Source organism: Cynocephalus volans, chromosome 6, assembly GCF_027409185.1.
Source record: "Cynocephalus volans isolate mCynVol1 chromosome 6, mCynVol1.pri, whole genome shotgun sequence".
NCBI classification, from domain to species: Eukaryota; Metazoa; Chordata; class Mammalia; order Dermoptera; family Cynocephalidae; genus Cynocephalus; species Cynocephalus volans.
In genome coordinates, this window is record NC_084465.1 from 19,124,633 (window position 1) to 19,139,376 (window position 14,744).

General features: G+C 40.3%; 1 protein-coding gene across 2 annotated transcripts in view; it reads left to right on the plus strand.

The window, feature by feature from the left end:
- The window catches only part of DGKI (diacylglycerol kinase iota), a 436,008-nt gene that overhangs the window by 146,364 nt on the left and 274,900 nt on the right, over positions 1-14,744 (plus strand). For both annotated transcript variants that reach the window (XM_063099453.1, XM_063099454.1), the window contains exon 3: positions 7,449-7,544. In XM_063099453.1, the coding sequence (XP_062955523.1) occupies positions 7,449-7,544 (96 nt within the window). The remainder of the gene's footprint in view (positions 1-7,448; positions 7,545-14,744) is intronic.

The following is a 14,744-nucleotide window of genomic DNA, read 5'->3' on the forward strand; positions in this document are numbered from 1 at the left end:
CTTGGTAGACATGACTCCAAATCCAGCTTGAAAAATAAATGGATTTATGCTACTCAAATCCCAAGTGACACTTTAGATTTCCCTCCTAATACAATGTATTGTGTTAGATCTTAAAGCACACATGGTTGCTTAATCTTTCCACACTTCCCAGTGGTGTCCCTCTTCACCTTCACAGTGACAACCTCCAGGGACTGCTCTCTCTGACATTGTACAATGCATGTCAGCCAAGCTAGTTTTGGAGAAAACAAGCTAAATTACTAGAAAGGAAGGAAAGAACGCTTAAAAAGGAAAAATATTCTCATCTCCTGGGATGGATTCCAAGTTCCCAGTTTAGATTGAGTTAGCCCATTTAGAAGTGTGTCTGTTCCACAGACAATGTGTGTCTTCTCTTAAATGTCACATGCCTCCCCTGCAGTGGAGACTTAATTTGGACTTAGAGATCTCCTTCCTGTTTTAGTATTTTAGCAGAGAGCACAGGAGGTGGGTCTCCCTTCTGTCCCCACTGTTTTATAATTTGTTTTTGCTCATTACACTGCCTAAAACAACCCCAAGAACAATGGTGGAAAAGCCGTCAAAGTCTTTCTTAAAGGGAATGTTGGTTTTAAACCCAGAATCCTTGATTTCAATGCATTTTTCCTCCCTTATTGGAAAAACTTCCTCCAGTCCTCAGAGCTGTGAAAAACAGAGCTTAACACAAACAGAGCCAGCTCCTCAATCCAGACCACTTTTCCTTTCCTTTCCATAATAATGCTAAAAAAAGAAGCACTTTCTCCTAGGCAGGTAGAAACATAACCCAGTTGGTGCACTGCCTCACAGTTCAGTTCAGGGATAAGATTAGGGAACCAGAGTCTTCATGCAAGATTGGTTTAAACTGGGTTATGAAACTAGGTCATCTTATCTTTAGAAACCTTGAATGAAAAGCCAGGAGGAGGCAAGAGAGAGAGAGAGAGAGAGAGAGTGTGTGTGTGTGTGTGTGTGTGTGTGTGTGTGTGTACACGCATGTGTGCATTGCTCATGCTCTCATTTCAGTCCTGTTTCATATGCGAGTCCTGGGAGACCTGTGCCTTCTTTCCAAGCTTCAGGCCCTCACTCTTCATCAGGTTTCAGTGTCATCACCTTTCCCCACTCCCACCTCCATTTAAAAAAACTTAACTTAATGAGGACATTGGGTTGCTAGGCAGAGCATGAAGAACTACCACTATAAATCAGTGAAGGTCGTGGTCCAGGTCAGCCAGGTTAATAGTGAGACAGACCTACTGCGATTTCATAGACCCTCGCTGTTCCTTTATTTTCTGGAATTGGGAGCATTTTAAATTAAATTGCACTGGACGTTGGAGAAAATCATAGAATCCTACACCTTTACAGGTCTGTGAGAAGTGTCTAATCTTTTGCCTCCAGGCAAGTGATTATCTAAACTAACACTGTCCAGTAGAAATAGATGTGAGCCATAAAGTACTGATACATTTTCTAGTAGCCACATTTAAAAAAGGTGAAAAGAAATAGGTAAAATTAATTTTAATACCATATTTTGTTTAACCAAATATATCCAAGATATTATCATTTCAACATGTGATCAATATAAAAATTATTAGTGAGATGTTTTACATTCTTTTTTCATACTGTCTTCAAAATCTGCTGTGAATTTTACACTAACAGCACATCTCAATTAATGCTAACCACATTTCAAGTCCTCGGTAGCCATATGCATATTGTATAGCACAAATCTAAATCATCCAAGACAGTTTGTTACCTATTACTATCCTGAAGATTTTCAGGGAGAGGCGATCTGCATTCTTCTTTCCTTTTTGATTTTGTAAGAACACTTACATAGGATACATATTTCTGATTTTTATTGTTTTAAAAATTTTTATAAGTGTCTTCATTTTGTGTAGACTCTGCTTCTGGTGTGAGCGCATTCTTTATCCATAAGTGTTATTCAGTCTCCAACTCTCTCCCCACTTTTATCTTTTTACTTATAACCATTACTAGGATTTCAGTAGACCTTGAGCAAGGAATCATATCCTTGAGGGTACTTCAAAAAGTTAGTGGAAAAATGGAATTAAAAGATAACACAAGTCTTTTCATGAACTTTTTGAAGATACCTCTTATATCTATAAATCTGTATTTCTGTCTATGTAAGTGAATCTCTATTCTTAGGTAAATAGATTATCAGCATAAACCTATCCGTGTAAATGTTTATCTATAGAGATTTGTCTTAGCACTCACAAGTGCAGTAGAAATGTTGTCTTCATCTAGAAATGGGAGAGTTATTTTTTCTGTTTAGCACAGATGGATACTCTTTGGTTTGTATACTATTTGAGATGGTAGATCAAGATGGATATATAGAGAAGAAAGAAAGATGTTCCCAGGTGGGGACATTGGAATGAATAAAAATATAGCACCAAAGAAGGAAAATCTGGGCTATGTTTAAAGAAGACCTGTAGGAGTAAAATGTGTGAAGGTAAATAAGGGAGTATAAGGATAGACTGATTATCCTTAACTAGACCATTAATCGAAGGCTTCAATGGAAGTTTACCAGATTGAATTTTGATTTTTATTTTATAAATAATAGGGAATCATCTAAGCATTCTGAGGAAGGGAGAGACAAAATCATTTCTGTATTTTAGGGGAATTAAGTTTATAACAATGTAAAATAAATCAGAGAGGGTGTCAGAATTAGAGTTCAGATCAGAAGAAAACAAGACTTAGAAAGACATGCTGTTCAGTGTATAGTAAGTAACTTGGGGGTAGATGCAGAAAATGAAAGGAGGCCCAGAGAAAAATAAGAGCAAAAAAGAGGCCTGTATTAGTTGGGGTAAACTAGGCTGCAGTGAATGAAAGATTCATACATGGAATTGCTCAGTACCATAGAAGTGTTTCTCACCAGTGTTAATAGATGAGGACTATTTCAGGAGGGTGGTGGGGAGTCAGGCCCTTTTTCACATAGCTGTTTAGTGACCCATTTTGATGGTTGCTTTGACATGTCACCAGGAGGTTTCCAAAATTATTCTAAAGGCTGACTTCCCAATCAATCATTGTGGTAAAAAAGAAACATGGAGAAATGAATGTGGGCAGATCTAATGGGCCACATCTCAAACTTCTGAGCATGTTCCATTGGTTAGAACTTGGTTTCATACCTAATTGCAAAGGAGGCTGGGGAATAAGCTTTAGCTTTATGTCCAGGAAGAAGAGAAAAATTATTTTGCTGAATGGCTAGCAATCTCAGCCAAAAACCAGGGAATTAAAATTAGGTAAATGCCAACATCTAAGGATTAGGAGGAAAAAGGAAAACTAGAGAGTAGCAGCAACAACGATAATAAAAAGTGTCTAATAAACACCTGTTTACTTCTTATTATATGCACAGCATCGGGCTTTATGCACTTTTGCACAGAAACATTACTGTGATTCTATAAGGGAGGTACAACTGTTTTTATAATTTTGCCGATGAGTGAACTGAGGCTTAGGAAAGTGGGAGAGGCCCTAAGTCATACAGCTATTAAGTAGCAAGTCTATCTGACTTTAAAGTTTCTGTTTATTAACATGGAGCTAGAGAAGGATTCATGAGAAATGTAGGAAGAAAACCAAAAGTAGTTCATTTGTCTACCCCATTTTTGTCCTAACGCCACTCAGGCTACACACCCTTTTGCAGAATTCAGGAATCCCCAGACCATGCTCACTTCTGACATCAATTGTAAGTTCAGGAATCCCTAAGATCATACCCAGGTTCAATAATTCACTAGAAGGACTCATAGAACTCACTGAAAGCTGTTGTACTCACATTTGTGGTCTGTTACAATTCTCTCCCAGTGGAGTTGTGGACAGCTAGCTAACTTCTCCCAGCAACTATGTGTGACAATACACATGGCATATTGCCAACCAGGGAAGCTCATCTGAGCCTTGGTATCCAGAGTTTTAATTGGTCATGTAGACATGGTTGACTGCCCATGTGGTTGACCTTAGCCTCTAGCCCCTGTGGAGATCTAGTTGATGCTGTATGGCCCAAGGCCCTCAGGTAAACAAAACACTCTTATCAGGCAGGACATTCCAAGTGCTTAGAGATTACTTTCTCGAAGCTGAGGGCAAAGGCCAGACCTCTCTTTAGGTAAGTTTACTTCTTCATTTTGCCCTTTATTAAGCATCGGACAAGAGAGACATGCAAGAAAAAGGATGGGGCATGAGAAAAAATGTAGTCTAGCAAAAGTTATGCTTCATCTTTTTCTTGAATGGCTTTTTTAAAGGACTCTGCTTCTCTTTCTGATTTTAAAAGACTGTCATGTCTCCATTAGGCATCCATGTGTACGTCTCACAGTTTATGACTCCAAACTAATGGACAGATAAAAATAATTATTTCTTTCCACTCCTTGGAGTTGAACATAATAGGAATGTTCATTTGTTCCTTCGTTCAGTTATTTAATGATCTTTAGTCTTCCATCTTTTTGGTTCCCAAAATTTATTAAGCATCTACTATTTGCCAGGAACTAAGTTAGGAGCTGGACATTCAATGTCCTCATAGATCTTAGAGTCTAGTATAAAAGAAAACATTAATCAAATAATCATTTCATTATTATGTGAATTAATTGCCAACTAAGACAAATGATGGGAAGGGAACGTGATTTTATGCGAGATACTAAAACAATGACTTGACTTAGATTTTGGGGTCAGGGATGACTTTTTAGAGGAAGACACACTTGATCTGATGACCAAAGATGAATAGAAATTAATCACATAGAGTCAGAAAGGAGAGAGATAAGTAGTTTGGAGAAGCAAGCTGAATGTCCAGTGAGCCATCTTTGGTGTGGGGACGTTTGAACAGAGACCTGAATGAAGTGCAGAAAGCACAATGCTGCTGTCAGGTGTAAGCGATTTTAAAACAGGGAACAGCAAATTGAAAGTGCCTGAGGTGAGAGTTTCCTTTGCCTGCTTGAGAAATAGGAAGGAGACCAGAGTAACTGCATGTCAATCACTGAGAGGAAGTGTGTCAAAAGATGAGATAAGAGGGACAGGAAATGAAATAGCAGAGAGATAGGAAAAGAAGTCAGAGAGGCACCCTGGGATAGACAAGTAAGGGCTTAGACTCTTCCAAGTACATAGATAGCCATTGAAGAGTTTTGAGCAGATCAGTGACTTGATCAGATTTGTAATTTAAAGCAATTACTGAGGTTGCTCTGTTTGTGGAAGACAGACCATGGGGAAAACAATCCACCAGGTCATTACAGTGTACAGCCAAATTTGAGAACCAGTGTTCTAGAACCACTGTGGTAGGATACAGCAAAGCCTCCATCCTTTTTTTCCCTCTTCTCTTCCAAAGGCCCATCTTTTCTAAATCAGGTTCCCATCCAAGAGTAAGGTTAGTTTCTCCAAGCAGTCCTGCTGTGCCTGAATCTTAGGCAAGGTTGACCAGCACGCCCCTTGAATACTTCTTGCAGGTGGTATCAGTGCAGCAGGGACAAAGCCTTTGGCTCAGGGTCTAGCCTCCCAGCCCAGGGAACCAGTGAGTCCTGCCTGCTCCTGGCTGCCTTGCTTGATCTTTTGGGACTTAGTTCTTGGCCTGCATGGATTGGTAGTATCTGTGGTTTTTGATCTTTTCCCCACTGCAACATTTTATACTTCACTTTCTAAAATAGTTGGGAGGATTTTTGCTGTGGTTCGGTTTCTCTAGTATTTGCTGCTGTTGTTAAGTGTTTAGTTTCCATCTTCTCTGGTAGGTTTTACTCCATAGATAAGCACAGTATCCTGGTGCCTGGCACCAGTGGTATGGAATAAATGTTTGTTGCATAAGTTAAAGAATAATAAAATGAAAGGGATTGTTTTGTATAAATGGCTATAAGTTAAAGTTGGATGATAAGTTCTCATTAGTGGAATATTTTAGGTTATGAGGATCAATTTCTTCAGGATACCTTGCAAAGGAGCACTTTCTATTTTATTTTTTGATATTAGTGTCGTCCATCACTATCTGAAAAATGTCTAGGTTCCAAACCTATAGCTATTCTTTTCTTTCCTCTGTTGTTGTCCCACAAGATTGACGGTGAATTGAAGCCCATTTTCCCATTGACTTCCCTGAAAATATTTAACATGACTTGCTACAGGGAAAAATAACCAGTAGAGAAGAAGAGGTTTTGGTGAGGTGACCACCACTTAATGTAGAGGGGATGATCCTCGTCCTTGTTGCTTTCCTTTTAGGAATGGTTTTGAAGCACTTGGAGATGTGTATGGCACGTTCCCACTTCAGGGTCTCTGTGCATTCTTCCCGAGCCCTCAACACCTACACACCTAGTCACTTTCTCCTACCATATCTCCAAATACCATCACATTGGGGGTTAGAGCTTCAACATATGAATTTTGGGGGACACAGTTCAGTCCATAGTATCCTCCATGGAAAAATAATTACATGTTCATGTATTTCTTATGAACAAGCTAAAAACAAGAGCAATTTTCCTGCAAGACCCATAGACTTAGTCTTGTTTCTTTGTGTATTATAACATGTGTATGTGCATACATACATGTGTATGTTGACTTAGCCTTGTTCCTTTATGTAGCATTGTATTGTGTCCAGTACAGTGCTTTCTCTAATAACTCAGAGCCCTTTTTAAGCAAATGAGCAAAATATACAATTAATATATAAATTCATCCTTTCCAAGGTAGTGTACCATAAAAAGAAATATGGAATCCTATTTATTATACTGTTTAAAAAATGAGTGTTTACCCTGCTCTTTCCCACGAAGCACTGTGTATTTCTGGACAATAGGATTATTGCTCATCATATTATACATCCTAGCAGCTCTGTTCGCCATCAGAATTATGCGAGTATTTTTAGAAGCAGTAAAATTGTTTAGTTTGAAAAGATTAGAATTAATTGGGTGAAGGCCTTACTGAATTAGTAAAATGTTTGAATCAGTAGAAATTGACTGTGCTTTGAGTATACAGGGACTTAAACTAAGCTTTAAGAAACCTCTGCCCCTAGAAGTATAATTTACCCATTACTGATATAAATGTGCTTTTAAACAGTTTTTACTTAAAATACTTTAATTCTACCATCTTCCTTCTTAGCTAATTTGCTAAGTCAAGGCAAATTTTAATAGAACTTTAGTCTCAATTGTCACAGAATTTTCACTGTTGGGACTGGATGAATAAGATTTTACCTTGAACTATTTAGAGGTTTTTTTTTTTCTCATTTGTCGAATATATGTTTCAAAAATGACTATATCCATGGATGAAGCAGCTATAGACCTAATGACTATTTTAGTTATAGCTCAAACAGTGTTTTTCTAAATACCTCCTTTCATTTCTGGAATTTTGGTAGAATCGACTCCAGCAGGACTTTAAGGGATAAAATGAGAAGTGTTTAAACTCCTGTGTTTACTAACATCCCTACATCCCAAATCTAAATTTGAAATCTCCCCCTTTATCCCTGAAAAGAAAACTGAAGTCAGTGGGTCTGTTCCTTGCAGGAGAATGCGGTGAACGGAGAGCACCTGTGGCTGGAGACCAATGTCTCAGGAGATCTCTGCTACCTCGGAGAGGACAACTGTCAAGTCAGATTTGCAGTGAGTGTGCTCCTCAGGCTCCAGGCTCTGTCCTGGGGGAGGCCTCTGAGTCTGAAGGCAGAGGGGTCACCGCGCCTGAATTTCCAAGGAGAGGTTTGAAAAAGCCTGTCTTGTGAGATGGAAAACATCCCAGGTGCTTTCAGTGTTTACAGAGCACATTTATCAAGTTAACACAGCTTTCAAGGGGTCAGTTTTAATAGTTTTAGGGTTTGATTGTGCAGAGCAGACCATATGAGGATGCCCAGATAGGTTTTTGTTGTTGTGTTGGGGTTATGGGGAAGGACGTGTGTGAGGCATTGTCTGCTTATGGAGGGTTGTCAGGCAGGGGGAGGGGCCTGCGGGTGGAGGGAGGGGCTGTGTGGAGCGTGTGATTTGTCTGTAGGTGTTACTGGTGGACGAAGGTGGAAAACACCTGTGCTGGCTAGCAAGTAATTCAGACAAAGTTCTGGAGGATACAATTCTGGAAACAATATAAACAATCAACAGTCAGGTTAATTGGAATATCCTTTGCTTTTTAAAATTTGCTGTGTCTCTATTTAGAACAATCTGTTGAGAGGTTAAAATTCTCTTTATATCCTCTGAAAAAAGCAAGGTTGCCAGGCAGTAAGCTGTGGAGGAACTAAAACTTTAGTGTTGAGAAAGTGAACTTAAAATTTTCATATAGTTTAAAATGATTGGTCCAAAAAGAGAGCAGTGGGAAACTTAGAATAGTAAAGAAGGAAAGATGTATTCCTTTTTATTCGGGGAAATGTGCATTGTAATTTACATGATTTTTTTCATTATTTTTGTTTATTATATGAAAGAAAGATTTGGGGCAAAAGGTGGGGCTTTGAAATTGCAAATGAATATGTTTCTGTTAGTAACTAATAAGGAAGCAATTGAGTTTCCATTAAAGCTCATAGAAGAATACAAGAGCACTTCAAAAAGTTCACGGAAATATGAATGTGAGTATAGTCCCCAAGAACTTTAATTGCATAGAACCGAAAGCAAGAACTTTTACTTTGCTTTGGCTGTTTTGATCCCTAGTTTATGGGTTTTGTTTGGAAAACATTTGAGAGTTTGGAGTATGTCAGGGTTTCTTTGAGTGAAGTTTGGAATAATGTCAGGGAAAGGCCCAGATAAGTCAGGAAACCTGGATTCAGATCTCAGTGTTACTATTCACTGTGTGACACTGAGAACTCTTGACTTTTGGGCCTTGGCTACCTTCAAGGTAGAAAAAGAGAGTAGGATTAAATCATTTTAAATTTTGCTTCTAACTCAGACCTGTAATTAATAATTTGCATTTCTTCTAATCTTGTAAATTCAATTGATTTAAGTATCAGGATTTCAACCTTATGCATATGTATTTTTAATTAAATTATAATTGCACGGAATTTGATTAGATTAACTAAATCTATGAGAAGCTCGGCTGTTTGGACTAAAATGATATAAATGATGAATTAACATTAGGGTCTTAGTTAATTGCACAAACATTGGTCTTGGGATATGAGATAATATAAAATGGGAAAAATGGAAGCCAATCTTACTTATGTGCATGCTTTTGAAGAATTTCTACTGATCCTGCTGCCAGCTGATGGACTATGATTTGTTACAGAGTTCTGCCTCATCTCCAGATTGCTCCCTTTGATCCTTTTCTGGTACTTTTTTGGGGGAACAGCTACATATTACCTCTGTTGACAGATGTATGAACAGATACATATATCTTCCTTGAACTTTGTATCAGTAAATAGCACTGCTGTCCACTAACTAATTATTACTTGGTCACTCTTACCTCCAGGCCAGGAAGAACAACAAAGAGAATAAAGGAAATTTTAGGTAGAAGTAGGAGGGAACAGAGCTGTGAAAAGTCCCAGCATCCTCCTGAACCATCCACATAATTTCATCCCAGGTACTAGGTGCTGTTAACTCATTTTAGAAAGTGTCTGGAAGATGAAAAACTCCCCTGCAAAAAATGTTGATTGAATGGAGCAATAAGTCAGTGAGGAAACTGAAGATCCTAAAACTTTTAAGATCCTTAAACTTCAGTTTCATCACTTATGAAGAGGGAAAATTCTGTTTTAAGGATTAGATGAGATAGAAGGGCTTAGCTGGCACAGCAACTGGCATAAAAAAATTAAGGGGAAAAAAACCCATAAAGGACAAGAACAGAAAATTCACCAAAGAACTACCAATTGCCAGTATATTTGAGAGAAGTATAAACAAAGTTGTCCAAAGTAAAACTCTGAGGTGTCCACATCATGTGCCTATTAAATTAGCAAAGATTTATAAAATGATAACACTGCTGGTTGGTTTAGGCTGAAATGAGTAGTGTCATCATCAGCTGGCTGGAGTGTAAATTGATACACTTCACAGAATTGGCAGCATGTGGCAAATGCATGAAAATTCTTCTGGCTTTGTCTTCCCACCGCACATTGTGGGTCTGTGCCATCTTTCGGCATCACATTTGGGGAGAGACATTGGCAAGCAGCCAGGGACCCAGAGAGAGTGCCCAAGTTGGTTCAGGGTATGGAAACTTGTAAAGAAAAGTTAAATAACATGGGTTAACAGCTGAGTATTAGGAGGGAAGGTAGAGAGACATCTTCCAGTATTTGAAGAGCTGCTGTGAAGAAAAGAGCAGTGACTGTCTATCTGTTGTTAGGAGGGTAGATCTGAGTTATAGATACAGAATCCACCAACTCTAACAGTGGATCTCACACTCTGCTATACATAAGCATCACCTGGGAAACCTGTTAACAATGCAGATTAGTTTCCTTTCCTTGCTCCAAAGGCTGATTCAGTATGCCTCGAGTTGGACTTGGGAATCTGTGATTTTAACAGGCATCTCAAATAACTCTGGCACAGATGGTCCACAAACCTAAGTTTGAGAAATACTGTATCATAAGAAAGAACTTTAAGAAGCAGAGCTGTCCAGCAAGGGAACAAGGTGCCTGGAGAGATGGGTTCAAAGCATGTGTTTGTGGGTAACATGGATGGGCATCTTTTAAGGAAATATAGAGGGGGATGCACAGCTGCTTTGGGTAAGAGGTCAGATGAGGAAATCTCCAGGGAGCCTCCAGTTTAGATGTTCTATTTGCAGCCTTCTTAGAATTGAACGACAGTTCTGTAGGAAAAGGCATGTGTAAGTAGATTATGTGTTGTATTTCTCATTTCTTTTAATGAACCACCTTTGAAGAAAGCCTGCCCATTGGGGTTGGGGCCAGATTACCATTACCAGGTACTATCTGCAGACTTCTAAACAAAATACAGGCAGAGTACTTGGGCGAGGAGTGAATTTATCACCAAAGACGTGCCTTTCACCCCTTACCCTATTTTAGCAAAGCAAATGTCATGAGTAGAAGTTAAGAGAGGAAGAAATCAGTGTGGGTTGAAGTAGACAGAGGCAGCTTCATGGAAATGGGGCTTGAGCTCAGTTTTGAAAGATGGGTAAGATTTACATAAGTGGAGTTGGGGAAGGAGGGAGAGGAACATGAGCATACTCAGAGGCAGGAGCAGACTCTGTACAAGGGAGGCAGCGATTGTGAGACACGCGTGAGCAACCAAAGGGCATGTATTGGGTAAGAATGGAAATAAGGATGGATGGGGCATTGGTGGGTTCATGTTTCCTGCACTGAAACTTGGAGCACGTGTTATTTGTGTCAATGTGCTTCTGAAGCCTGACCATGTAACATATTGTCTAAAGCAAGACAAGTTTGAGGGTGAAAGTGGCTGCTGGTAATAAGGATACTTTAACATTAGGGGTAAACCAGAACTGCATCAGGGAAACTGGGAGGGTCACCCTAACTTATTGGGGCATTAGAACATCCATTTACAACCAAAGCTGTCCTGAAAAGCCTGGACCCCCTCCTGCCATATGGATTGATATTTGGGGGCTGTTATTGGAAGATATTGAGAGCAAAGCAGTGACTTCAGAGGACTCTAGGACTGTTGTAGCACATGACCTTTGAAATCTTTTCTACATTTCTCTGGTGGCAACATTTAATACCGTAGAATAACTGTGAGCAGATATCTAATGGGATTAAATTTGTTCCCAAATCAGTGACAGTTCCCAAATTAGTAACTGTTTCTTTTTTTGGTCTAGAGAGGAGAAAGCGATGCAAAAGTAATGAAACTGAAGTTGAAGGATCACTGTTTTCCAACCTGATTATGGGGGAAAAACCTGAAATAAAATTCTAGCTAGGACCGTTCTTGCTTGATAACATATATTTTGATGTACATTCATTTATTCCGTCAGTGTGTATGGGCTGAGGACCTAGCACCAGTAACTGCAGTGCTGAGAGTAACAGCCGACTGTAAGTGACAACCTCCCCATTTTGTGGGTTCACTCTGGTAGAAACTGTTCTCCTGATCTGGTGATGGGGTATACGAAGATGTTCGGCCAAATGTTTGTACCCAAAGGAACTCACCCCTCCACTAATAATCCGTAGAGTGCATGCAAGAGCACACTTATTTTTACACTTGAAAGAAGCTTGCCTAGGTTGATACATAGATGTATACACCAATCTTGGTCACATGGGCCTGGCCAGGCACAGTAGGAAGGAAATGGACTTTGTATCAGACTGACCTGGGTTTGAAATCTGTGCTTCCATTTGTGCGCTGAGTGAATTTTGGACATATCATTGCACTTCTTTTTGCCTTAGTTTCCTAATTTGAAGGGTTGTTATTTTTATTCTTATTTCTGGATGAGCGTTATAGTCACTTATGATACTTTACTTTTTAATTTTACTTTTTAAAGTGTTGATTCCCAGCCTGGATCTGCTACATCAGAATCTCTGGTGAGTGGAACTGGGCATAAAAATGCTAAAAAAGATAACAAAAGCAGCAACTCCACTGATGATTCTGTGCAGTGTCAGGATAGAGAGCCACTATCAACTTCATAAAGAGAGCGTCAGGATGAAAACAGGTGGCCTGGTCCTCAAACCTGGCATATGGTAGCTGTTATGAGTTGAACTGTGTACTCCAGAAAGATACGCTAATGTCCCGAAGCCCAGGGCCTCAGAATGTGACCTTTTTTTGGAAATAGGTTGTTGCAGATGTAATTAGTTAGGGTGAGGTCATAGAGGATTAAGGTGGGCCCTAATCCAATATGACAGGTGTCCTTATAAGAAGAGGAGAGGACACACAGAGACACACAGGGAAAAAGGCCATGTGACAATGGAGGCAGAGATTTGGAGTGATGCAGCTGCAAGCCAAGGAATGCCATGCCATGGATTCCTGGCTGTAATCAGAAACCAGGAGATAGGCATGGAACAAATGCTCCCTCAGAGCCATTAAAAGGCTGTTTAACCCTGTCCACACCTTGATTTTGCATGTTTAGCCTCCAGGACTATGAGAGAATACATCTCTGTTGTTTTAAGCTCCCCAGCTTGTGATGCTTTGTTAGGGCAGCATTTGACAACTAATAGAGTAGCCATTCTGTAAGGTGAATTACTTCTTCCAGCCACCCAGATACCCACACAATTACGCAGGTCACAGATGCGCACACACATGCACAGAAGTACATCTAGAGCAGTGGTGAATCTTTAGGTCGGTTGCTGGCTAAGTGAGCAGACAGGCAGTAGGTGTCAGAAGACGAGAGCTGTGGGGAGGAGAGTAGGTAGATGGTTAGGTGAGTGAGTTGTGTAAGAGGAAAAAAGGAGCTGTCAGACTTCAGAATGCTGTTTTCAGATATATCTTCTGTTTTTACATGGCTTATGGCACCGTCTTTTAGTGGGTAGGCTGATAGGTACTGCTTTGCTTTTGTTATTATTTTGCTCATACGTTTTTGCTTTCATCTTTTCCTTGTGGATCATGTTTGGCAAAAATGGCCAACTGCACCTGTAACACCTGACCCGAATTCTAAGGTGTCTGCCAGTGTTGCTTGCAGTTTGACAGATACAGTCTTATTGAGAAAAATGAATGAATTGCATTAGGGAGGTCATGTGATATGGGGGTTGGGGCAGTGGAGAGCAGGAGTCACGCAGTTCTGGTGACAAGAAGATCTGGATAAATATCCAAGCTCTGCTGAATCTCAGGTTCCTCTGTGAAATAGTGATGATTAGATTTACCCCTCAGAATCAGTAGAAAGATTAAATTAGTTAACACATGTTTATATGCTCCCTCCTTCTCTTCTGTTCCTGCTTACTGTTCAATGTCATTAGGTTGAATGAGCTAATTGGTAGTTTGGTAGGACTTTGTCTTGAACAAGGCCCTGTGTTTGGGGTGATTCTGTCTAACCCCAACACCAAGACTCTTATACCTTCACTTTTCATTTTGCTGCTGTGCGTAACATCCATATTCTCACTATATCATGGGTAGAACCAACTGAGTGTGACAAATCAAAATAACCCATTCTAGAAACCATCTCATAGGCTTGTCTTTTTACTGGTAGATTGCAAGCCTCATTGTCTCTACCAAGGTATCACGACATCTGCTCCCAGGGATGCTGGCCATGTCCTTGAGTTCTTGGAAGAAACTTGTGAGAAGAGTACAAGGGCCCTTGTATTGTCCCTACTGGAAGGAAACTTTCAGCTTTCTGCAGTTAAAAAATGGAAATGACCTCGAACCTGGCCACACCCTGTCTTTTCCTGTCTCCCAGGAAAGTTGGAGCACCAGACAGCATCATGTGCAAATACTGGTTTGCATACATCTGTGGGCTGTGGGTGAGATGAGAGAATCAGAGCCCAGCATGCATTGCTGGGGCCTTCCTGCCCCTCTGTGTATTCAGGCCTAGCAGGTGTACACCCCAGAGCCCCAACATTGAACTCACAGTGCTCCAAGATCTGCCTGTGTGTTGCTACTGCTCCACAAGCCTCAGGTGCTGGTTGTCCAGCACAGCAGATCGATGATCTGTGCCCCAGATGGCGGCTTGGCTGTGCTGAGTGCAGGCTGTCACAGGGAGCTGTGTGAGTGGCAGTGAAGCCCAGGAGGCAAAGCCAGCTTTCTGAGTTGTTTGGGTGCCAGTCTGAAGACACCCCATCCAGGGAGCCTCCAAGGCCACTCTGTGCCAGAAGCCTCTCCCACCATTAGGATATTAAGGATCTAATGAATCAAGATGACTCAGGGAAAGCATAGTCATCAACAAAAATAGTTTATAAAAATAATTTTCACTGACAGACTCTCTGCTGCTGACTTCCTAGTCAGTAGATATGAGTGAGGAAGAGGCTGGATGCTTCCCTGGGTAGAAGTGACCTTGCCCTTTCTGTGTCTGGCCAGATGATTGGG